The sequence below is a fragment of the Cucumis melo genome, chromosome 10 (genome assembly GCF_025177605.1).
Source record: "Cucumis melo cultivar AY chromosome 10, USDA_Cmelo_AY_1.0, whole genome shotgun sequence".
Taxonomy (NCBI): Eukaryota; Viridiplantae; Streptophyta; class Magnoliopsida; order Cucurbitales; family Cucurbitaceae; genus Cucumis; species Cucumis melo.
Genome location: NC_066866.1, coordinates 6,622,209 through 6,645,351, shown reverse-complemented (window position 1 = coordinate 6,645,351; position 23,143 = coordinate 6,622,209). Strand labels below are relative to the sequence as shown.

Genomic DNA, 23,143 nt, shown 5'->3' with positions numbered 1-23,143 from the left:
TCTTTCTTTGAACATTGAGAAAGGAGCATAGCCACCACTCAATCAGATTTTATTTTTGGTGATGTCAAAGGTTCAAACTAGCTATGCACTAAAGAAGCCCTAACCTAACCCCTATAGTAAGAGTAATGAAGCAAGCGAACTGAACAAATTAACCTAGATCTTCACTCCCTGGAAATGAATAGCTGACTGAAGCAAGTATAGATAGCATAGGCATTTCTATCCAGTACTCCTTTCTTTCTATCAATCCTTCTTTTAATGCTCTGATATGAGTTGAGTTTCGAGTAGTCAATGATTCATCACAGGTAGGCCAATATTCTCTTATCTTTTCTTTGTTTGTTCTTTTATGTCAACTCATTTCGAGCTTTATTTTATTCTTTCAATGTAAATGCTGATGGAAAAAATATCAAAAGACATGCTGCAGCGGAACAAAAAGGATCTTGCTTTACTCTATATGCATCTAAACGATTTAGAAGTTGACATGCATATGTTATGCGATGGACTTAAACGAAGAGCATAAAAGGTAAACAATGGACTTACCTTTTATAGTTCTGAACTTATTCCTCGATCCAAAGCATCTTCTTTGCCTGAAATTTACGAGCAAGGACAGCCACTAAGTTGACCTACTAATCTCAGGACCAAGAACGAAGTTGTAGGACTCGATTTTGTGAAGTAAAACTTAGAGAGAAAGGAAGGAGGTGTATCATTTAGGTGATTTTTTCAGCAAAACATCATCCTTTCTCATTCTGTAATGAGAAGTTTATATATGAAATTTTACATGCAAATTGCATGCAAATTATTTCATATATTCTCAACACCTAATTAATCCATTGACTCTTAATGGAATTAGTGGCTTCTATTTCACAATAGGCTGCCACATTGCCCATTAACTTTTAATTAATTAAGTAATTAGTCAAAAGGACATTTTGGTCATTTGACCAATTAAGTCAAAGTCAAACTTTGACTTTTCATAATCAAAAGTCAACTTTTTGAATTTTTTACTATTTTTCTCGTCTTGACTAATTCTAACCTCCCGAGTATGAATCCATATTCATTTTTCTAAAAATCAAATCATATTTGAATATAAATCCGATCAAATTTTTATTTCTCAAAGTTAAAAGTCAACAAGTTGACTTTTACAACTTTGACCATTTCAAAACTTTCCAAGCTTTTAAATATGAATCTATATTCATATTTATTTAAATCATATTTAAACACAAAACTTAAAGTTTATTTCTATCGATTTATATCTTATATATTTGTCGGTTTGTCTCTCTTTTCTTAGTTCGAACAATTCGAGTTACTTCAACAAACTTGTTCTTAGTTGAATCCATATGAGCTAGTAGGGGAACCTAATGGACCTATAGATCATGGGCTCCAACGATCTGAGATTAACTGGTTAAACTCTTTTAGACCAAGCTTAATCAACATTCGTTAACTAAAGAGTCATTCCACTAAAAACTCTTAGTTGCACTCCCCTCACTATAGATATATTTCTGTCCACCTAATGCTTCACAGGTTGTTCATAATCTTGGCTAGATCAAAATACCGTTTTACCCTTGAGATTACATCTTGCTCCTTAAGATCCACTGATCCACTATTGAACAATTGGTTTAAGATCCAACCTATAGACCTGAATCCTTCTCGGGCCAATGAGAAGGTAGGGCCCTTTTCTCAAGAATTAGATTCAGTCCTTAAGGGAACAACCTATCTACTATCCCAAAAATGGGTAGGAGTGAATTCCGTCTTGCACCCTATGTCCCTAGTTATCCACTCAATCTTATCCCTGAAATGGGAGGCTTATTGGGCCAGCGATGATGCGCTGCCCTCACCTATGCAGATCTAAGGATACTACCGAATGAACAGAAGTTCATAGTTAGCTCAGGATTAAGATCAAGTTACCTAGGTCATCATAATTGAAATAACCAGTTTATAATTTACGGTGTTATAACAAAAAGTGACTATTTCGTGCTTCTAGTCTTATGTAAATCATTTACATAGGATGCTCCTACTCCCATGTCTCTACATGAACGATTCATGATTACATCGTTTGTACTAACTACGGAGCGGGTCGCATCCATAGTGTTTATCCAGAATAAGGCGCCCAATCTTATTCATACACTAAAGACAATTTAGGCTATTAACTTGAACTTAATCCATGTTTATATCTCTACATAAAGTTCAAGTGTATTTGACAAACTCAGTAAAATAGTCTTGGGACCTTAACTTATTGGTTTTAAAATTATAGTATTCAATGATAAAATTTATTGAATCAAATAACAAAGTACGAGTTTTAGAACACAAATTCCAACAAATGCTTTGGGTTCTACCTAGACACAGAGCGAGAAGTCAATAAAGTAAGATCTTCGCTACTTATAAAACTTTTTTTTACTATATGTTGATTGAAGACATCTCTTCAGATCTTTATACAACGAGAGAATAGAGAAACTACTATTTCACTAGATATCAGAAAGAGGGAAAGAGAGGTAGCATGATTTCAATCACTCGGGAGGAATAAGAGCTATTCTGCTTTGCAGCAATAGAGGAGCGATTAAGCAATATCCAATTTAGTGGGAGACGTCCCCATGAGGCGGAGAAAACTGTTTTGCTAATTTCTTATATAAAGCGGGGCTCCTAATCTTTTTTTATACTAGGTATTCATGAAATCCTACGATTACCAAGAGTCTCATTCCGTGTTTCAGACTCAGTCATTCAATTACTCGCGGGCTTGCTCACAAGTTGGGTTGGTGAAACTTCCAACTCATGAAAAAGAAAGTGAAAGACCGATTAGTAGCTTTTGAGATAAGTGGTGACAGGCTTGTGATCTAGCCTGATCCCAAATGGGGAAAGATTTCAAAAAGAAAAAAATTCATAATACGAAATGCAAACAAGCTAAAAAATATCTAAATTTCTCATAAAAAGTCATCGCACAACAAAGGATAAAACAAAAACTCAAAATTTGAGAACATATAAGACAAAATGTAAGCTAAAAGAATAAATTTTAAATTAAGAATGCCTCATAAAAAAACATGACATAACAAATGACAAAAAAAAGAAAAAAAATCAAAATTTCAGAAAAATTCTTAATACAAAATTCAAACAAGCTAAAAAAACAATAAACCTAGAGTCAAAATGTCTCATAAAAAGACATCACATAACAAAGGGAAAAAAAAAGCAGAAAACTCAATTTCGAAATAATCCATAATACAAAATGCAAGGAAGCTTGTTCACACGAGATATTAGTAGAGACTCGACATTCCATCAATTTTGACCAAGCCCTTCCACCAAGCAAGAAGCAATCGCTTGGAATGAGTACAATCTAAATCTCTTAACGAGGATTTAATTTAGGTTTAGGACTTAATTTAGGTTTCTTGAGGGGAAGAATAAGCTAATTAACGAGGAAGTGAGAGGACAAATCCATAAGGTTATATTTATAGACACCACCCATCATATGATATTTAATTAGGTCATTATCTTTTAACCTAATGAGCCAATAAAATAATAGGTTCAAAAAAGATAGATAACATATAATGCAATTGGACCATATTAATAATAATATTATATTTAAAATAAATCTAACAAAAAAAATACCAACGGGAAGAAAAACATCCTGAATTTTCTTTGTATACCTACACTCTTCATCATGCGCACATCTAATACTTGTTCACTTTCAACTACATAGTAAGTAGTTAATTATGATGATTGAAGAAAGATGAATTTTTGTACTAAATTGATTTAACTAATCTTAATTAACTAATTAAATATATTTGAAATATTGATTATTTAATCAATAAATAGTTGCATCCATTTAATTAATGAGTTTTATTTGTAAACTTGAAGTTAAGTATACATTTAGGTGAAATATTACTGACTTATTCAAATTTTTTTGAAAAAAAAAACTCAATCGCTTTGAGTTTGATGAAATAATATCAATTAAAGAAACCTACATAAATGAACGAGTGGTTATAAAGTTATTTCTATCATTTACATATCGATAAGGGCTGCATGTGAATACCCTTACCCATGTAAAAAAAACAGAATATGGATATGCTTGTAGTATTTCCATTTCCAATCACGTTGAATGAAAAATGTTAGTAAGTAAAAGAGAATTTTCCAAAAATATAATAAAGTGGCAAAATATTTATATTGTATAGAATAATTTCAGAAAAAGCTCACAAGTCTACGATTGAAAATAGCATAAGTACCCAGTCAACCACGCCGTCCAACAACTTGCGTAATATATTTGGTAACGATCGTTTATATTCGTTTATATTTGCTATTATTTGGTACACGATCATTTATATTTGTTATTGTTTTGTGCACGATTGTTTAGATTTGTTCGTTTAGATTTGGTTAGTCAAATCTTTTATACAATTTGGTTACACGATCTTTTAGACTTAGTTACACAATCGTTTAGATTTGTGTAACCAAATCTAAACGATTTATTTTTTAAATTCTTTGTAAGCGATCGTTTAATTTGGTTATACAATCATTTAGATTTAGTTACGCGATGGTTTAGATTTGGTTACACGATCATTTAGATTTAGTTACACGATCATTTAGATTTGGTACGCGATTGTTTATATTAAGATTCTTTTCCTAAATGATCGTTTAGATTTGTTTACACGATCGTTTATATTTAGTACACGATCGTGAACAACCAAATAATTTTTTTAAAAACAATAGATATTTTATATTTGATACACGATCTTGAACCAAATAAGAGTTTGAAAAAAAAATGATGGAATAGACGAACGAAGAGGGGAAGGAAGAAGAAAGACGATAGAACAGATAAAGAGGGGAATAAAGATATTTAATTCCAACATAACATTTCTACGTTATTAAGATAGCAACGTGGAAGTTCCTTTGAGTACCCATACTTTCATCTATGGGTTTAGGTCCCAAGAAATACCCAAATTTTGGAAGGGGAGAAGAGATAGGCAAAAGTAGGTTTGTCGATATCTCCATGTGCACTACCGTGGTCGGGCGTGGCGAGGCGATGAATAATAATATAATATATTTTTACTAAAATTATTTTTCAATTTTCAAAATCGTTTATTATGAACTGTGACCGACCGGGTTTTTATTACAAAATAAACGGTCGGTCAGTTGTTACAATCTTCTTATAATTACAAAATAAACCAAACTCTCTCCCATCTCTCTTTGAGTGTTGGTATTTCGATCAGTTTTCGATGCAGTTTTGATTGACGAAACACACGGTTGTTTTATCCTGTGGACAACGGAACAATACAAATATGTTTGCACAAAAGAGTAAAGCTACGAAATGTCTAAAGAAAGCGAGATCTACAACTCAACCTTTTTATTTATAACTTGCTCTTGTTTTGCATAGGCATTTTGACCAGATGACTTGACCAGGCGATTTGATCGTTAGGTGATTTGACCAATAAGCGACTTGACCAACAGGGTAAACTGACTATAGAACGTATTCTATTCAAGCGAGATACAAATACACTAGGCAAGATACCAAGGGAAAAAAGCACACGTTCTTTCTAGACTATATTCCTTCAAGACGTTCCAACAGATCCAAATAAACCAAACACATAAAAAGAGAAGATACAAATTAGACCATGCTAATGAAAAACTCTAAACATACAAGAAAAGCTTCCCTCAAAACTCCGATAACAAGCGTTTTTTAAGCTAACTGACTCGTACACATTTCATAACAAATTGGTGAAATCTTAAATACTTATTTTGAATACAAGTGCAATAAGTAATTGTTCCAATCAAATTGTTATTTTAATGATAACAAAATTTCTCCTTGACGTTAAATTTGGGAGTTTTTTTATTTCTTTTTTCTTATATAAAATAATTCATCTTTTTTCTAAATAAGAAACATGTGTACACCGAATAATTAAAAAAAAAACTAAAAATAATAATGTTATTTCTGTCTAAATCCATTTAAGATTTATATATATATATTTTATAGTTCCGCTTCGATTGATGATATCATTGGCTTTCTATATTAAGTAAATAAAATACAAATTAACCAAATTTCTTTTTTCAAAGATATTGTATTAATGAAGTACGAGGTTGAGCTATGCTAAACCTAAACACAAAAAAACAGATCATTCTTTTATACCATAAATAAACATCTACGAAAATTATTCAACCAAGTAAAAGAATAATAAATAAATAAAAATTAAAAACCTCAAAAAATTAAAAACAAATTATTTCCACTTCTCACTACGGCTTTCTCCTCCAAAAACTACTTTTACAAATCCATTCTTTACATGAAATCACTAACCTCTCAAATGCATTAAAAAAGAAAAACAAAACAGAAAATTAAATCTCTATTCTATATACATGCAAAATATATATATATATATATATATATATATATATATATATATATATATATATATATGTATATATATATATTAAGTACAAGCCTCTTCTCTTGGAGCAACAAGACCAAACAAAACCTCCAAATCCGGCGGTCGAAAATACCCCTCCTTCGGCGGAGCCTTCCGCTTCAAGCAAACCGGCTTCTTCCTCGGCGCCGACGGACACGCCACCGCCACCGGAATCCTGCAACTCCTCCGTCGCGGCGTCCGGCAAAGTTCCACTGTCTCCTCCGCCATGAATTGCAATTTTTATCGGAGAAAGTTAAATTTGAGGAAATTTAGAGAAAATGAGAGAATGAGTATGTGGAATTTATAATGATTAGAAATAAGAGGAACTTGCCGTGGAAGATAACATTCCAAAGAACGTGTAAGGGAAGGAAGAAACTCTGTTTTTAAAAAAAAAAAAAAAATTTGGGATTAGTGACGTGTCGGGAAATCAAGAGGTTGCTAGAAGTTTCGTTTTGAATCTTGAGCGTTGGATTGATGTGTGTTTCCCGCCTTTGTGTATTAGCGGCAGTGATTAATTGCTTTTATCAATGCCTTGGGTTTGGCTCGCAATATTAAATGGAAATGCGGTGAATTGATAAGAAAAAACTTTACTATTTCATTTAATCAATACTTCAATACAAGTATGCTATTTACTGTGGAATTTATTTTGTTTGATTTCTATTTGGAAATGTATTCAATGTAGACATTATTTTCAATAATATTTTCACCAACATAGGAAATAAAACAATAATTATATTTTACCTTCATTATGACACATGGTGTTAATTATATTTTACTCTTGATTATGACACATGGTGTTCTTTTTTTTTAATATATCTTAATTTAGTGGTCCATGTTAACGGTCGTATGTTTTTTCCCCGATTAAATTGTAGATTTGGTTTGTAAAGTGAGCTTAGCTTGTGTGTATCTCTAGAAATACAAAAAAAAAGTTTAACTAGATGTAAAACAAGTCAATAAGCAAAGTTGTCTTCAATCTAACAAGGTATACAATTTATGTAACATTTTTCAATTGATTGATACAATAATACATTGCATCTTTCGCTAAGGAAGCTTATGGAGAAACTTTTTGGTCTTCAACGATGATTGTACAAATTACAATAGTATATGGTTTTCACCCATTCAACAAAAGAATAGAGGAAAGATTTGATCACCTCTTGAGACTTTGACCTTAATGATATTAGCACAATGGTTTCTTTAACATGGCCCCAACCAAGTCCTCTTGTGCCAACAACATTCAACTATGCAGTACATTACATGTAAATACATCATTAATTATGAAGGTTGAACTTACTTTGACAACTATTGATATTGAAAGAGATTAAGCATTAGTATAAGATCCATTATTAAAGCTCTCCTTAATAAAAGCACGTGTCAATTCCAACAACTTTGTTAAAAAGTCATCTTCTCGAAAGATATATATGCTTTTGATACTCCCACAAATGCTACGATGTATAGAATTTAGGGGATGTTTGAGGAAATGAAAGAAATAAGGAGAAGGGAGATTATGAAAATGAAATGATTATAATAATTCTTGTTTGGGGAAGGAATAAGTGGAAGAATTATAATGGATTATTTATAATTCATGTTTGGGAAAGAAATAAGTGGGAGGATTATGGAATATTATTTATAATTCTTGTTTGGGGGAAGGAATAATATGACAATTTTTTTTATTTTTTTTTAAATTAGTACAAATGTTTTTTTTAAATTCATATTGTAAATCCAATATACAAATATTCGTAGTTTATTTACCAAAATTTGAATTTTTTATCGAAAAACATGTTTTATTAGCATCCGTAAATACGATGTCAATTTTAAACATTTTGTACGCAAGTTTTTCATGCCAAAAAATCAATTGATGCATTAAATATGAAAGAAATTACATGTATTTTCTTTAAATTGATTTTGTAAGTGCAATACTGGGAAGTTGTGTATCGTTAACAATCGATTTTAAAAAGTTTATTATTATTATTTTTAATTCGTACAAATGTATATTTTTTAAATTCGTATTGTAAATCAAATGCACAAATATATATATTCATATTTTATTTACCAACATTTGAAATTTTTATTGGAAACACGTTTCATTAGCTTTTGTAAATACGATTTTAATTTTGAACGTTTTGTAAGTAAGTTTTTCGTGCCAAAAAATTAATTGATGCACTACGTGTGAAAGAAATTACATATATTTTCTTTAAATTGATGTTGTAAGTGCAATATTGAGAAATTGTGTATCGTTAACAATCGAGTTAAAAAAATTTATTATTTTTTAATTTGTATTGTAAATTCAATATTCAAATATTCATATTTTATTTACCAAAATTTGGAATTTTTATTCGAAAACATGTTCCATTAGCTTTTGTAAATACGATGTTAATTTTGAATATTTTGTGCGCAAACTTTCTGTGCCAAAAAATTAATTAATGCGTTACGTGCGAAAGAAATTACATGTATTTTCTTTAAATTGATGTGATAAGTACAATATCGAAAAAATTACATCGTTAACAATCGATTTAAAAGAACGATGACCAACGTAATAGCATTGAAAACAAATGTTTTTTTTTTCGAATGTAGTTAAACGACGAACATCAATTATATCGTATAACTCTATTTTGAAATATAGTATTAAAACAATAAAAATATTAATAATAACAATTATAACAATAATAAATTTCTTAATTTAAAATAATAATAATAATAATAATAATAATAATAATAATAATATCAAACTTTTGAAGAAGATAGAGAAATATCAAGAAGAGATTCACGAAAAGAAAGAGTAGAATTAAAAAAGATTAAGAGAGGATTAAGATATGATTAACTATATTCTTTTCTCTCTCTTCGTTCCTTGTTCCAAACATGGAAAGAAAGTCTTTTCCTTTTCTCCTCCCAAAGGGTGCCTTAAATTTTGCAACAACCACTTGTAATTAAATTAATAATCTTACCCAAAATTATCGATAGAAACCTAACCATTTCTATCTCAGGTAGTGAAAAAGAGAATTAGGATTAAAAAAATTCTTCCAAAGGCCCTGAAAACTTGGCATTTCCACAACAATGACATAATGTAGACAAGATGTTAGTTGGGGAACTCCATTTCTTTGAAGTTTTTGTTACAATGATGGAGTTGTACTTTACGGGATAAATTTTTTTCCTAAAAAAATTTCAACATAGTCTCTTGTGTTTTATTAAATCACAGAGTTACATTCTAACTTTTTATTTTTGATGTACCTTTTCAATTTTAAACGAAAAAAGGGATAAAAGACTTATGACTAGAAAAGACATTTCTTACGCAAAATCTTGAAGTATATTGTCCTTATACCGTCTTAAATTATTGATTGATCCAAAAATTTGAATCGATGGTCAAAGACGAATTTAATATCATATTATTCGACACAAAATGTTGATAAATGTAAAAAAAAAAAAAAAAGTTTTAGAACCCACATATATAATAATCATTTACTATAATAACCAGTTTACCGCTTTAAATAATGTTCTCTTATTGTTTTCAAAGTTGCAATATGCATCGACCTTTTGTTGGAATGTGTCTTGAATTTGTTATATATCTGGCTCTACGAACAATCAACCTATTCAAAATCGTATCAACATATTTAATTTAATTATTTATCTTTATGATTAGATCCCGAGATTTAGAAAAGCATACAATATAATATAAACTCTCTAGCCTTAGTGACACCATTTGTATTCTAAAAATATTTTCTCTAATAATATCGATGTTTCTCTGCTTGTAGACATAGCTAACATACTATAAATAAACTATGTAAATATGTGCATCAATTCTTTTACGTTTTTGTTTTATTATTAATTTGTCGATTTTGTAGCACATTCCATACAATTGGTTTAAAACTACCATCGGAATAAAAATCATTAGAATTTTGAAGGAAATTTGAGACTCAAATGGATGTAATGATACTCATATTTCAATTTTTGTTTTGAGTCAATGACACTATATTCAAAATTCTAACCGGTTAGTTTCTATGTCACAATTTCATAATTTGAAATATTTATAAAATAGTATGGATGATATTGCAACAACTCTTAGAAGAATAGTTTCGAACAGAATGACATTTCATTGTTTATTAACAAGTTTAATTTATATTTATTTGAAAATATTAATTATATAGTTAAATTTTGAGAGTTATATCACTCGTTGCATTAATTAAGACCTATACTTTCTTGAGTAACTTAATTGTTAGAAATACCGATATAAATTTGTTCTAGATATATTATAAACTTCTTTCGATGCATGTATTATCGAGACAAATGTTGGAATCAATATTCATTAATATGATCTAGTAATGGTTGACTTTTTAGCTATGCTTGAAGTGTGAATACTATTTTGATTTTCTATAGATTGAATATGACAACCAACTCTTTAGATTATATATTAATATCAATTCCACAATTTATGTAAGATAATGTTTGAGAGACCAATTTTATTAATATATATACCTAAGTGAACTTAGATCTATGCTAATTGGTATGACCTTTGATCCTAAAGGTGAAAAGTTCAATCCCTCTTTCCATTATTGTTGTATTAAAAAAAGACCAACTTAATACATAATAACATGACCATGACATTAAATTTTTATTAACATTTTCATATATCCACTTTTCATAAGTTCAACAACGGTATAAAAGGTGAATCAATATTTCTATTATATTATCAAAAATTCACGTAACATAATAAATAAACAATCATAAATTGCTCATTGACATACGTATTTTAATTTATCCCAATTGTTCACACGGAATTTCGAGAGAAATGTAGTTCATGGATAATGTAGTGGATACAATCTCTAATATTTACTCATTTGATGTTTTTTCTCGAATATAAATTAAAACTTAGAACTTATTGGTCTTCGATCTTTAGGAAGTTGTGTCTGTAAGTTAATTTAAGTTTCAATCATTTGAAATTTAAAGAAGATATTTTAGAATTCAAAAAAGGTTTAATCTTTCGAGTTTTCAATATTTCAGAAGATGGTAATCTCGAGGTCGATAAGAACTTTTAACTTTAGAAATTCGAATTTTAAATCATTCAGAATTTCAATTCTTTCTCCAACTAAAGATCCTCTAAAAGAATGACAAAGTTACTATTTATACAGAATTTTCATCCCTTTGTTGGGCTTAAGGTTAGGCTTGAATCTACTTATTTATTGAGATTGAGTTTGAGCTCATTTGCTTGTTGGACTTGAGCTTCGACTCATTTGCTTGATAGGCTTGAGCTTGGGCTCATTTTCTTCCTTGGCTCAACTTTTGTATATGGAGCCTGAGTTTGATATAAAAAAATTTAATTAACCAAACCAAATAAATTATCATTACCACTATGACTCGATTTTTGGTGTGATGACGTGACGAACTTTAATTAGATAAAATTTCTTGTGATCAGCAAAACTTTTCAAAACTATCCATAAAATCAAGATTGAAATTTCCGTCATCGACACGTTAAAAGTTAAACATAGCTCCGTCAATTAAATTATGAACCAAAGACACGGAATATTCAAATGTCGACTTTTTCTTTAGTTACCAAATACCGGTTCAAGTAAACCGCCGGTTTTTTTCCAACTTGACCGTGCCAGTCAGCTCGGTTCCAAGTTCCAACAACCGAAAAGAATCCTTCAGCTTTGTCTTTGTTCCTTCTTCTTCTTCTTCTTCTTCTTCTTCTTCTTCAGTTCGCTGCAAAGCTAGGGCAAACAAGAACAAACCTTCTTCCAAACTCCCAGTTTCTTTCTGTTTCAGCTTTTGTACTCGTTAAACATGCCATTCGTATCGGAAATTCAGAGACAATCTGATTTCAATCACTTCCCTTCTACCACTCCCATCGTTATCGACAATGGCGCCTCCGCTTTTCGCATTGGGTAGTCTCCGTTTTCATGGCTTCAACTCTTAGGATAAGCACCACAATCTTTCTTTTTGTTTTTACATTCAATTAAACTGTGTTCTGTGTTATTCTTTCAGATGGGCTGGAGAGTCCGACCCTCGCGTTATTTTCCGTAACATTGTCCAGAGACCTCGCCACAAAGCCACTGGTATGTCTACTTTTGAAGAATTTACACTTTCAAAGTAAAATGAAGAAAGAATCCTTGATGGGTATTTACAATTGGGGCTTAGTTTTACTTGTCCATTTATGTGGAGATGTTACTGTCTCATTCTTATCCCACTTCCGCTTGTGCGGAAAATGTATTGTTCTTTATTGAAGTGTAATCTACTGTTGTTCTTATTGCATTTCAGGTGAAACGGTTACTATAGTTGGAGATCATGATCCGTCTTTGATGAAATACTTTGATTGCACACGTTCAGGTCCTCGCTCTGCTTTTGATGGCAATGTTGTTTATCAGTTTGAGATTATGGAATACGTAAGTTGGATTATTGTTTTATCTATTGCCACTTCTAGTAACAACCTGTATACAAGCCAACATAAGCATAATTCAACTGAGGTATAAAACAAACACTTTCATTTAAGAGGTGCCTCATTGAATGAAAAGGAAAATTATGACCTACATGTATGAATTAAATGCATTGTCTGAACTTGTTAATTTCATTGTAACTCAAAGATAATCATAGGTGGGAAAGAGAAGAAATGTGTAAAAAATATTAGGAGAAGGAATAATGGTGTTAGTGCATATCTGTGTATACTTATACGAACCTGGAGAATATAAGGTTGTAGCTTTTTAATATTTCCTTGCATCTTCTAGGTTCTTGACTTTGGATTTGATCGGCTGGGAGCAAGTGGAGCAGAGGTAATTGTGCAAACATTAAGTTTCAACCTCTTTCTGGTACCTTGTTCTGTTGTACCTCATTGCTTTCTTGTTCAAACATATATGATAATGGAGCAAGCTTTTTGTGTGTACCTTTGATTTCTCACATTAATCCTTTTATTTTGGTAGACTTTTGGCATATCTTTAGTTCATTGCTTAGACATATATGATGATGGAGTAAGCTTTCTTGGGTAGGGCGCATTGGTTTTGTGCTCTTTGGAATATTTGGTTGTGAAAAAATAGGAAAGAACATCGGGTCTAAATAGGATTTGCTTTGTGGGAAGAGATTTGAAATTTTATGTATTTTAGCATGACTTCTCTCTTTGGGTGCATTATTCGAAAATTCCTTTTGGAAATTATGTTATTTCTTTTTGCAATGATCAACAACAGATTCGGAGTTTATATGTGGTGCGATGAATTTTAATTCATAATCTTTACTTGGATTTGAAATTTCAAATAGTTTAGACATTAATGATGGTATAGAATACAACTTAAACTTGGTGAAACAGGTAGGCATTAGTTTTTATGATTCAATATTCATTATTCTTCTTCGTGTTACAAGTTTAACTCCAATTAATCTTTTTCTTTCTTTTTACCACTAATTTGAAGATCTATTTTCCTTATAATTTCAAATAATGTTTCTTTACATTTCCCTAACTTTTATTTTTCAATGAATTTCTTAATTTGATTTATGTTCCTTTGAGGGCAGAGCAGATTGATCACCCTGTCCTGATAACAGAATGTGTATGCAATCCAGTTCAATCTCGTAGTAAAATGGCAGAGCTTTTATTTGAAACCTATGGAGTTCCTTCAATAGGTATGGTCCTTATTGAATTAACGGTTGAGAATCGTAATCTTTCTGCAGTAGTGTTTTCAAGCTCTTTACTGCTGTGGCCGTCCTTTTCTGCTGCTACAGATTAAAACTTAAGATATTATGTTTGACTTGTACCTCTATACATAAGCTATAATTAAATTTATTTATAATACTTGGCGGAATGGCTCTACTTACCTTATTTGCCATTACTGCAGCATTTGGTGTTGATGCAGCATTCAGCTATTTGTACAACCAACAACTTGGGATATGCGATAAAGATGGCCTTGCTATATGCCCAGGATTTACCGCAAGCCATGTTATTCCGGTTTGCTTTGTTCTTTAATCCTCTTACTAGAGTTCATGAGTTGTTTTACTTTCTATCATTTGAGTGAAGTTGTTGATTCTGATTCAACAAGGGTTAAATACATGGTCAATTGGTTTTCCTACTTCTATGCCGGCTGTCACTGTGTGTATGAGCGTACTTGCTTGTGTTGATTCACCTATTGATCTTTCTGACCTTATCAATGCTTGAGTTGGTAATGATATCATTTCTAGTCCATACAAACTTTCTTGCTTATGATTCAAGTGTCTATTGCATTTTCTTTCTTCAACATTTATGTTTTATTCCATTTTCTCTCAACAATGATGTTTCTAGTTGTGCTAATCATGCATAATTTTTATTATTGGCTATTATGAATTGCATCTTCGACGTTTGATTTTAATAGTCTTTGATAGTTTTATCACTGGTCATCATTATCAGTTCATTGATGGGGAGCCTGTTTATAAAGGATGCTGCAGAACAAATATTGGCGGATACCATGTGACTGATTCTCTAAAGCAACTTCTTTCACTCAAATATCCTCATCACATGTAAGTTCAATTCATTTAACATGTTTAGTGGGTGAAAGTTGGGTAAAAGGAAGGAAAAAAAGTCATACTTATAGTTCATGCAACAGGGCCCGATTCACGTGGGAGAAGGTTGAAGATCTGAAGATGGAGCATTGCTATATAGCTTCAGATTATGCATTAGAGGCTCAATTGTTTCAGGTAGCCTTCTTGGCTTTATTGCTATTGTTATTGCCACCATTGCGTGTGTATCCATCCCTTCATTCAGTTATGAATACTATGTCTACGAACAGAAAGGGACCAAGGAAGCGGAAGAGAAAACTAGGTGTTGGCAGCTCCCATGGATTCCACCACCTACTGAAGAGCCTCCTTCAGAAGAAGAGATTGCGAGAAAGGCTGCAATTAAGGAGAAACAAGGGCAACGATTGAGAGAAATGGCTGAAGCAAAAAGATCTTCGAGGATCAATGAGCTAGAAAATGAAGTGCGTGGTTTGGAGTTTCTTTTGCATCAGCTTGTGCAAGTGGCAGAGGATGATATTCCATCTTTCTTGTCAGAGACTGGGTACATCTCTAAGCAAGAAATTGAGTCTGCTCTGACCAAAGCAACACAATCTTTGCGGAAAGCAAAGGGTGAACCGAAGGATGAGCAAGCAGAAAATGAGGATCATGCTGATGCTATAAATGAGAAGTTTCATCTCATCAATGTCCCTGATGACGTGCTTTCACCTGAGCAGGTAAAAGAAAGCTGTATATGCATGATAAGGGCCTGAATATTTTATGTATTTGATTATTTTTATTGTTCACCACTGTCATACATTGTATAAACATGATCGTGTTCCTTGGCAGCTCAAGGAGAAAAGAAGACAATTGTTTCTCAAAACCACATCGGAAGGACGGCAGCGAGCAAAGCAGAAACGTTATGAAATAGAGTTGGAACGAGAAAGGAGAAACCAGCTAGATGAAGAAAGGAGAATGTGCGTACCAATGTCTTCCAACCTTCACAATTTTAGTCTTCAGAGGACTCAAATTATTAATAATATTGTGCTTGCTGTGCTGGAAGTTACCATTGTTCAGTTAAAGGGTTCCAGTACTACGATGCTATTATACTGGATTTGTTGCTATGAATTACTATTTTAATGCCTTCTTTTCCTTTCATATTTCTTCTCTTCTAGGGAGAATCCTGAGCTTTATTTAGAGGAACTGCGTGTCAAATACAAGGAGCTTTCTGAAAAAGTGGAGCAGCGAAAACGACTCAAGACTAATGGAGGCCATACAAATGGGCATAATGTGTCTGGAGGAGTAGGACGTGGTGAGAGACTGAATGCTGCCCAGAGAGAGAGAATGCGGCTTTTAACAACAGCAGCCTTTGATCGTGGGAAGGGTGAGGACACCTTTGGTGCAAGAGATGAAGACTGGCAGCTTTATAAACTTATGAGCAAAGATAACAATGACGAAGACGATGAAGGCCCCGATGAGGATGAAGCTGAATTGGTTCGTTTATCATCTAGGCTTCAGGTCAGTACCCACTTACCGAGTCTGCTTTTCCTATTACTGATTTCAAGTCTAATATCATACTACTATTATTAGGACATAGACCCCACTTTTGTTCCAAAGTCAGATGTTCAAACAACCGAAATGCCAAAATTTCGTCCACTTACCAAGGAAGACTTCCAGATAGTTATGGGGGTCGAAAGGTTTCGGTGTCCTGAAATTCTATTTCATCCCAACTGGATTGGAGTTGACCAGACAGGATTGGATGAAATGACTGGCGTCTCATTACGTAGGTTGCCATCTTACAGTGACGATATTGCAGAAAGATTAACCAATTCAATACTCATTACAGGAGGGAGTTGTCTTTTTCCTGGAATAAGGGAACGATTAGAGGCTGGAATTCGGATGATTAGGCCATGTGGATCACCTATTAGGGTGGTCAGAGCGCTGGATCCAATTCTCGATGCATGGCGAGGGGCCTCTGTTTATGCTGCTGCTTCACAATTCACAACACAGACTTTCAGTAGGTTGGATTATTATGAGAAGGGGGAGGATTGGCTTCGCAGATACCAATTACGGTACTCTCTTTAGTAAATTTTAAGTTTGATGATGGCTGCCGTATCTTTGATAATTCATGTGTAATTGATGCATACTACTTACTGTCCCATGATCTGACATGTTTCAATATACAATGTCGATAATTAATACATGTTCTTTGCAGATTACCTGCCATTTCAGTAGTCATTTATTTATTTTTAGGTGAACATTTCATTTTTCAATGTCGTACTTGAGCAGTTAATTTTGGTTTTAAAGTTTAACTTTGTTAAAATTAGACCTTGAGATTCCACTACCTTACTTGAACAAGATCTATGTTTTAGGCTGTACAACTATGCCCTTAAGTTCTAAGGAATTAGAGATTGTGATGACATGAATAGAAACTTAATATCTATATTGTTTCAAAATCCGCCTTTTTAGTTAACTAATAAAGTATATACAATGTTAAACACAATCTCACTTTGGTCCATTCCTAAAAATATTCATATTTAGCTTAAAAGAATGCTACAAAGATTTAATAAGTATAATAATTCAGTAAATCATAAAAGGAATAAGAGACTTTAGATTTACAGTTGAGTTTCATGATATTGATAAACTACAATAAAACTGAATACACTGAATATCTAAACACAGAAAGAATTCTGTTAGAATCTCATTATTACAAGAATCATATTTACAAATGACAATTCTTCCCAAATGGGAAATCTAAACAATGAATCGAAGTGTGAGAGAATACAAGAAATTAAAATCATGCTTACAATTTGCCTTGATTGATTACAGCAAAGTGTCAAATATACCTACTATTCCTTTTTACATTATATGTGGGAAATTTCTTTTCGACGACAAGCTTAACTGCTGGAGCCCTCAATGGCCTTCACGACTCCAGCTTGAAGATGCTTGGAACCATGTTGCTTTGCCTGATGTTGCGACCAATAAGCATGTGCAGCCAGCACCCGGTCCAGAAGTTCTTGCGGGACAGGCTCTCCCCTTCTCTGCTGAGGCGATATTCTTGCCGTGTGAACCAAGGTTTTCCATTTATCCTGCAACACATCCTCATCGGGTTAAAATTTTATTTAAAGAGTAATCATAACACATATTTGTTAAGGAAACGGAAAACCACCTTCAAATCCACGTAAGTTCGGTGATCTGCATTCTCAAATGCACGGAATTTAACATCCCGCCACCTGCAAAAAGGTAATACACTGATTAGATTGGTTTCAACTCATGCTTCGTGCACAAGGTCAATTATGTTGTTAGAGAGTATTGTCAAACCTTCCAGTTCCTAGCTCCTCAACAGCCTGAACCAGCGCTTCTACTTCTGAAACGGAGAAGGGTCTCCTGGTTCGACGCTGTATAACTTCTGAACGCTTAGATTTTGGATTCAAGGGAACTGCAGCTAATGCTTCCATAGTCATTTCTGGTACAGGAACCAAAGCTTTGCAATCTTGTAAAGAATTGTCAGGTAACTTGTCAATGCTGGTAGTAATCAGTTCGTGTTTATTTTCATCTTGGTTTTGGGAGTTGGTCAATGAATTATTTGGTAAGGCGACATCTAGTATTACCGAGCTCGAAACAGGATTTACAGGAGAGCTGTAAAGAAATTGAACAGCATATAGGCCATCAGACAGAAGCTACCCCAATCCAAGGATAGGAACTGACTAGAAACAATTACAAATGTTTCCCGAGCCCTCTGAAATCTCGAGATAGAATGAAATAAACGCAATGGTAATACCTGGGTGGAAGTTCAGTCATGTCACATGCTAATATCTGAGGGGGATCCTCAGAACACAAAGCCGGTGTAGTATTATGCACAAGATTTGGCTCCAGCGTGAAACCGACAGTATCCAAATTATCTTTACAGGTAAGTCCTGTCTGCAACAGGGTTCTGTTATCATCTCTAACCTTTTTCCCGTGAACAAGAACCCCGACGTGTAATCCATCCTTGAGAATAGCAGTTACTGCCTCAAGTACTATCTTCTGGAGAAAGTAACATAACAAAAAAACTGCTTTAGGAAAATTCCAAGGTCCTTTACCAACATTCTTCATTCACTTAAAGAAGTTCAATGTACAAATTCATGGCTTCTTGGCACTTTCATCAATAGAAAGTTACATTTTGTTTACAAGTTAAAAAAAAAATTATCAGGTGAACTGCACTTCATTTTACCTTCAGGGAACCAACAGTTGCGTTTTCGGGGACATCAATAAATAGTTCTGGCACCTTGAATGATCTAATGCTAAATTTTACTGTCAAACAACCCCAACCAGATGATGAGAAACCAACCGTATGTTACCAAATTTGCGAGATGGACAAAAGAAATATGTTGAGTTGCAAGGAAATGTTCATACCATGAGCATCTTTGGAGAGAAAGGATGCTTGTTGACCTGATGATGGTTGAACACTTGCTGCATAATACACCAAGGAAATTTATGAGATTACTGGAGAACAGAAATGCTGGTTTGACAATTCATAAAGGACTACAAAATTCAAGTAATAAGTTAGCTAAGGACCTCCATGCAATATTGCAGCTAAACTAGACTTATCGATGTGGACGCTCTTTTCAGGAGAGTTGGTTACGCTTTCACTGCTCATTCCTCCATCAGAATTCACCATGGAGCTTCGGTCGAAAAATCTCCTCCTTTTGTAAAGACTATCCTGGTATCTCTCACTGTTAAAATATAGTTTTCTCTTGCGAAAAGGGTTCCTTGCTTCTTCGCCTATAGATTCTGTTGCAAAAACGAATGGTAAGTTATAAAGACAGACATTTCAGTCTAAGACAAAAACTTGAACATTGTGGTCAAACTATTTCACACAGACACCTCAAAAGTGGTAGAAACAACAAGAAATCTCACCAGATCTGGCAACCTCACAATCCTTCAGTTTTGGAGCTACTTTCCAGTGTTTCGAATTCAGTAATTTCCTTATTCGTCGACCTGCAATTCGCGATGGAGGCCTATACGTGTTTGAGTGAATGCTAGATTTATTGGACCTAAATTTTTCATCATCATCTCTACTTGCTAACTTAAGGTAATTCCTATATCTGGAAAATGAACTACGAATGGCATCTGTTGACAAGGGCAATTTAGTTTTGAAGCTTGAATTGACCATAGTTGATAATTTTCCATAGGACTTCTTCAAATCCTTAGAATTGTGTGAATCAGTTATCTTTTGAAATCCGATTCCAAATCCTTTGGCTTCATGTTCTTCATTAACAATGTTCATACCAGTATCTGTTGTTTCTAGAAAATCAGGGGAGTCTTCCTCTGGTTTCGTGCTATAATCTTCGAACTCCGACTTGTGAATCACAGGCTTAACATCACCACAGGCCTCGTCTGAGCTGTTAGAATTTACGACGACTGAAGTACAATCCAAAACAGTATTATTATCTACATACTGGAGTTTGTTCAGATTTTGCTTCTGATCAGTCTTCTCTAAATCAAGATCACAACTTTGGCTGCTACCACCATCACAACATTCCACCTTAAAAGCTTTCTCTTCACTCGACCGTTCTTCCTTGACGACATTTGTGCCAATCACCGAGTGATCTCCATCCGACGTATTACTGCAGGCTGTGCTTTCGCCATCCTGCAGAAGCTTCCCCGCTAAAGAAGCCAGCAATTCAATTGCGCAGATCTGGCCATCTTCGAAATCTTTCTTTCGATGAACCTTCTTCTAGAATCAAAGACAAAACTTGAGTTGCAGTTCAACAAATCAGAAAAGATATACAGAGAGATCTAAAGATGGAATTTTACTCACTCTAAGAGATCTCGGACCTCTCGGCACGGTCCAATTCGAAAAGCCATTGAATCCATTATCCAATCTCTTCTTCATCACCATATCTTAGGCATTCATTGTGGTAAAAACTCATCAAACGCAGAGAGATCTGCCAGTTTCACTGGTAATCATCAAAACAACAGAATCATTCAAATTTGAAACTCTACGCAGCCAAAACATCATACACAAACACGAATACGAAAAAGACAAAAAGGCTGCCACAATTAGCTTTACAACAACAATGTGAAAGCAATGATCTTATATCTTTCCCTTGTTAAACCCCATCTAAGCAAAGGAAGACTTCCCAAAATTAACAATGTCAGCAAGAACAAAAAACAAGAAAAAACCCAGATTTAGAATTGAAAGAAACATTCAAATAAACTCGAACTGGAAATCAAAATTTCAACTAGAGATTGGAGAAATGGAAAACCCACTAAGAATTCAGAATTCCGAAACAAAACCCAATTCCAAAACCTCCAAATCAAAAACCCCAATTCATAAGTTACTTGCTTCAAGAGACACATAAACCAAACAGAGAACATCGGATCAACCAAAACCAAACGAATTTCAAACAATTCAACTGGATCCGATCTTAAACCCAAAATCATAGCTTACGAACTTGGGACAATTTCTGAAGAGACCCAATCGTTCAAATTCCGACAGAAATACCACGAACAACCCAAAAACCCATGTAAAAGAAAAAAAAAAACCAAAATCCAGACAGATTCCCATATTTTGCGAGAACCAAACAACCCGAAGAACACGACCCAAAACATAAAATCCAAAACTCCGAGAAAATCTCTGAGCAGAAAAAAAGAAAACTCACCTGTAGAAGAAGGATCCTAATGATTCAATCAAAGCCAGATCCAAATTCAAGCTAAGATTTCAAATTCGAAGAAGAGGAAGAAGAGAAATGTAAGAAAATCAGAGGGAATTGAAAGGGAAGATCCAAAATCCAGTGGGGAGAAAAGGGAAGAGATCCATAAAATTTTAAAGAACACAAATCCCAAAGAAAGAAATTTGAGAATTAAAATTTGATTTGGGTAAGAGAGAGAGAGAGGGAGAGGGAGAGAGAGAGAGAGAATTGGAGAAGAGAAAATGAAAAACCCCTGTGGTGTTGTGAAGAAAAGAAAAAAGGAAGAACATAAACAGTGGCTAAAACCTCTTACAGACATATATCCTAAAATGTTTGACCACGAAACCGGCACATCCGGTGGACAGCCATCGCGGTAACCGGCTATATCGGGTTAAACCCACCAAAACCCTTTCTTTTTATTTCTTTTCATATTTTTCCGTGTAAAAATCGAGAGAGACTGGTTCTTAACGTAATAACTCCCACTCCTTTCAACTTACCTTTTGCCACGTGGCTTCCTTTTTTCCCCATACGCAACCTTCTTCTCTCTCTCTCTCTCTCTCTCTCTCTTATTATAATTATTATTCAAATAAACCAACATATTAAAAATTTTAAACAAAATATATATATAGTGGTTCTCTCTTTCCTTTTTTTTTTTTCTTTTCCTTCATCCTTTTAATCAAAATCCAATTTTTTTGTTCTATAAAAAATTATGAGAATGATCTCTAATCAATTAGAGAAATGGTTGTTTGACTATATAATCTTGCTACCGTAAATATTATTTAAAAGTCTTCAATTATCTACAACAAAAAACTATTTCAAAAATCCTCAATTTGCTATCCTATTTACTATTTGTTACAATTTTTATTAATTTACATTTATAATTTTTTATTCTTTAATATAGTTTTTACTATTTAATTTTTAAACTAAAATAGCTTACACCTTACTCAAACTAAAACAACCTACATCCAAACACAAACTATAGTAATCTAGGGCTATAATAACTCTCTCGTAGCCCTAAATACTCATGGAGAATTTTGTTTAATTTGGTTGGTTAGTTATACCCATAAGGGTTTTTGATGGTATAGATTAAAAAGAAAGAGAAATGGGTAAATAAAATGATTGTGCATGAAAATAAAATAAGATTGATTAGTGGAGGTGCATTGTGTAGTCATATTCAAGGTTAAGTAGGGGGAGTTTCAATTTGGTGGACCTAATTTGAAAATAATAATTATGAATGGTAATTGTAGTAATTTGATTGGAAAAATAAATTAGAAGAAGAAAAGGAAAACATAAAGAAATTAAAAAAGAAAGTGGGATAATTGAAGAAAAAAATGTGGTGAAGAGAGAGGCGTAAGAGTATGGATAGACGAGTGGACCAAAGTGGTTTGCGGATATCCCATTCATTTCCTTTCTTTTCTTTCTTTTCTTTTTTATTTAAGAAAAATAAAATAAAATAAAATAGTTGAAAAAAAGAAAATGAAAGAAAAAAAAAAAAAGAAAAGGAATTTAGCATTATCCGTGTGGGACACGTCTCGTCCAGACAGGTGGATAGATAAAGCGCGCTTTACTATACGCCAATTGTTTTTTTATTGGATAGACCCTTCCCCTGTCACCACGTGTCTCTTTTGGGCCCCGCATTCCCTCCCCTGGACCCTTTTTTTCGGG

At 33.3% G+C, this 23,143-nt stretch overlaps 2 protein-coding genes across 8 annotated transcripts; one reads left to right on the top strand and one right to left on the bottom strand.

The window, feature by feature from the left end:
• The first annotated feature begins 11,991 nt into the window (after nt 1–11,991).
• LOC103500227 (actin-related protein 5) lies at nt 11,992–17,027 on the top strand. 4 transcript variants are annotated; one of them, XM_008463463.3, is made up of 12 exons: nt 11,992–12,244; nt 12,345–12,415; nt 12,618–12,742; nt 13,082–13,126; nt 13,859–13,961; nt 14,174–14,283; nt 14,719–14,828; nt 14,915–15,005; nt 15,098–15,538; nt 15,651–15,778; nt 15,977–16,319; nt 16,392–17,027. In XM_008463463.3, the coding sequence occupies exons 1-12, from the start codon at nt 12,144–12,146 to the stop codon at nt 16,884–16,886; spliced, it is 2,163 nt and encodes a 720-aa protein (XP_008461685.2). In that variant the 5' UTR covers nt 11,992–12,143; the 3' UTR covers nt 16,887–17,027. The 4 variants fall into 4 exon arrangements, with proteins under 4 accessions (XP_008461685.2, XP_050947315.1, XP_050947316.1 ...); XM_051091358.1 differs by lacking the exon at nt 11,992–12,244 and having other exon boundaries at nt 12,374–12,415; nt 12,618–12,686; XM_051091359.1 differs by lacking the exon at nt 11,992–12,244 and having other exon boundaries at nt 12,375–12,415; nt 12,618–12,686; nt 13,854–13,961.
• A 443-nt stretch (nt 17,028–17,470) lies between these two features.
• LOC103500226 (telomere repeat-binding protein 4) lies at nt 17,471–21,766 on the bottom strand. 4 transcript variants are annotated; one of them, XM_008463462.3, is made up of 10 exons: nt 21,449–21,766; nt 20,605–20,743; nt 19,701–20,517; nt 19,359–19,574; nt 19,197–19,253; nt 19,015–19,094; nt 18,583–18,827; nt 18,123–18,440; nt 17,971–18,034; nt 17,471–17,890 (listed from the first exon to the last, which is right to left on the bottom strand). In XM_008463462.3, the coding sequence occupies exons 2-10, from the start codon at nt 20,683–20,685 to the stop codon at nt 17,699–17,701; spliced, it is 2,070 nt and encodes a 689-aa protein (XP_008461684.2). In that variant the 5' UTR covers nt 20,686–20,743; nt 21,449–21,766; the 3' UTR covers nt 17,471–17,698. The 4 variants fall into 4 exon arrangements, with proteins under 4 accessions (XP_008461684.2, XP_008461682.2, XP_008461683.2 ...); XM_008463460.3 differs by having other exon boundaries at nt 19,701–20,520; nt 21,449–21,764; XM_008463461.3 differs by having other exon boundaries at nt 19,701–20,520; nt 20,605–20,731; nt 21,449–21,764.
• Nucleotides 21,767–23,143: the final 1,377 nt, after the last annotated feature.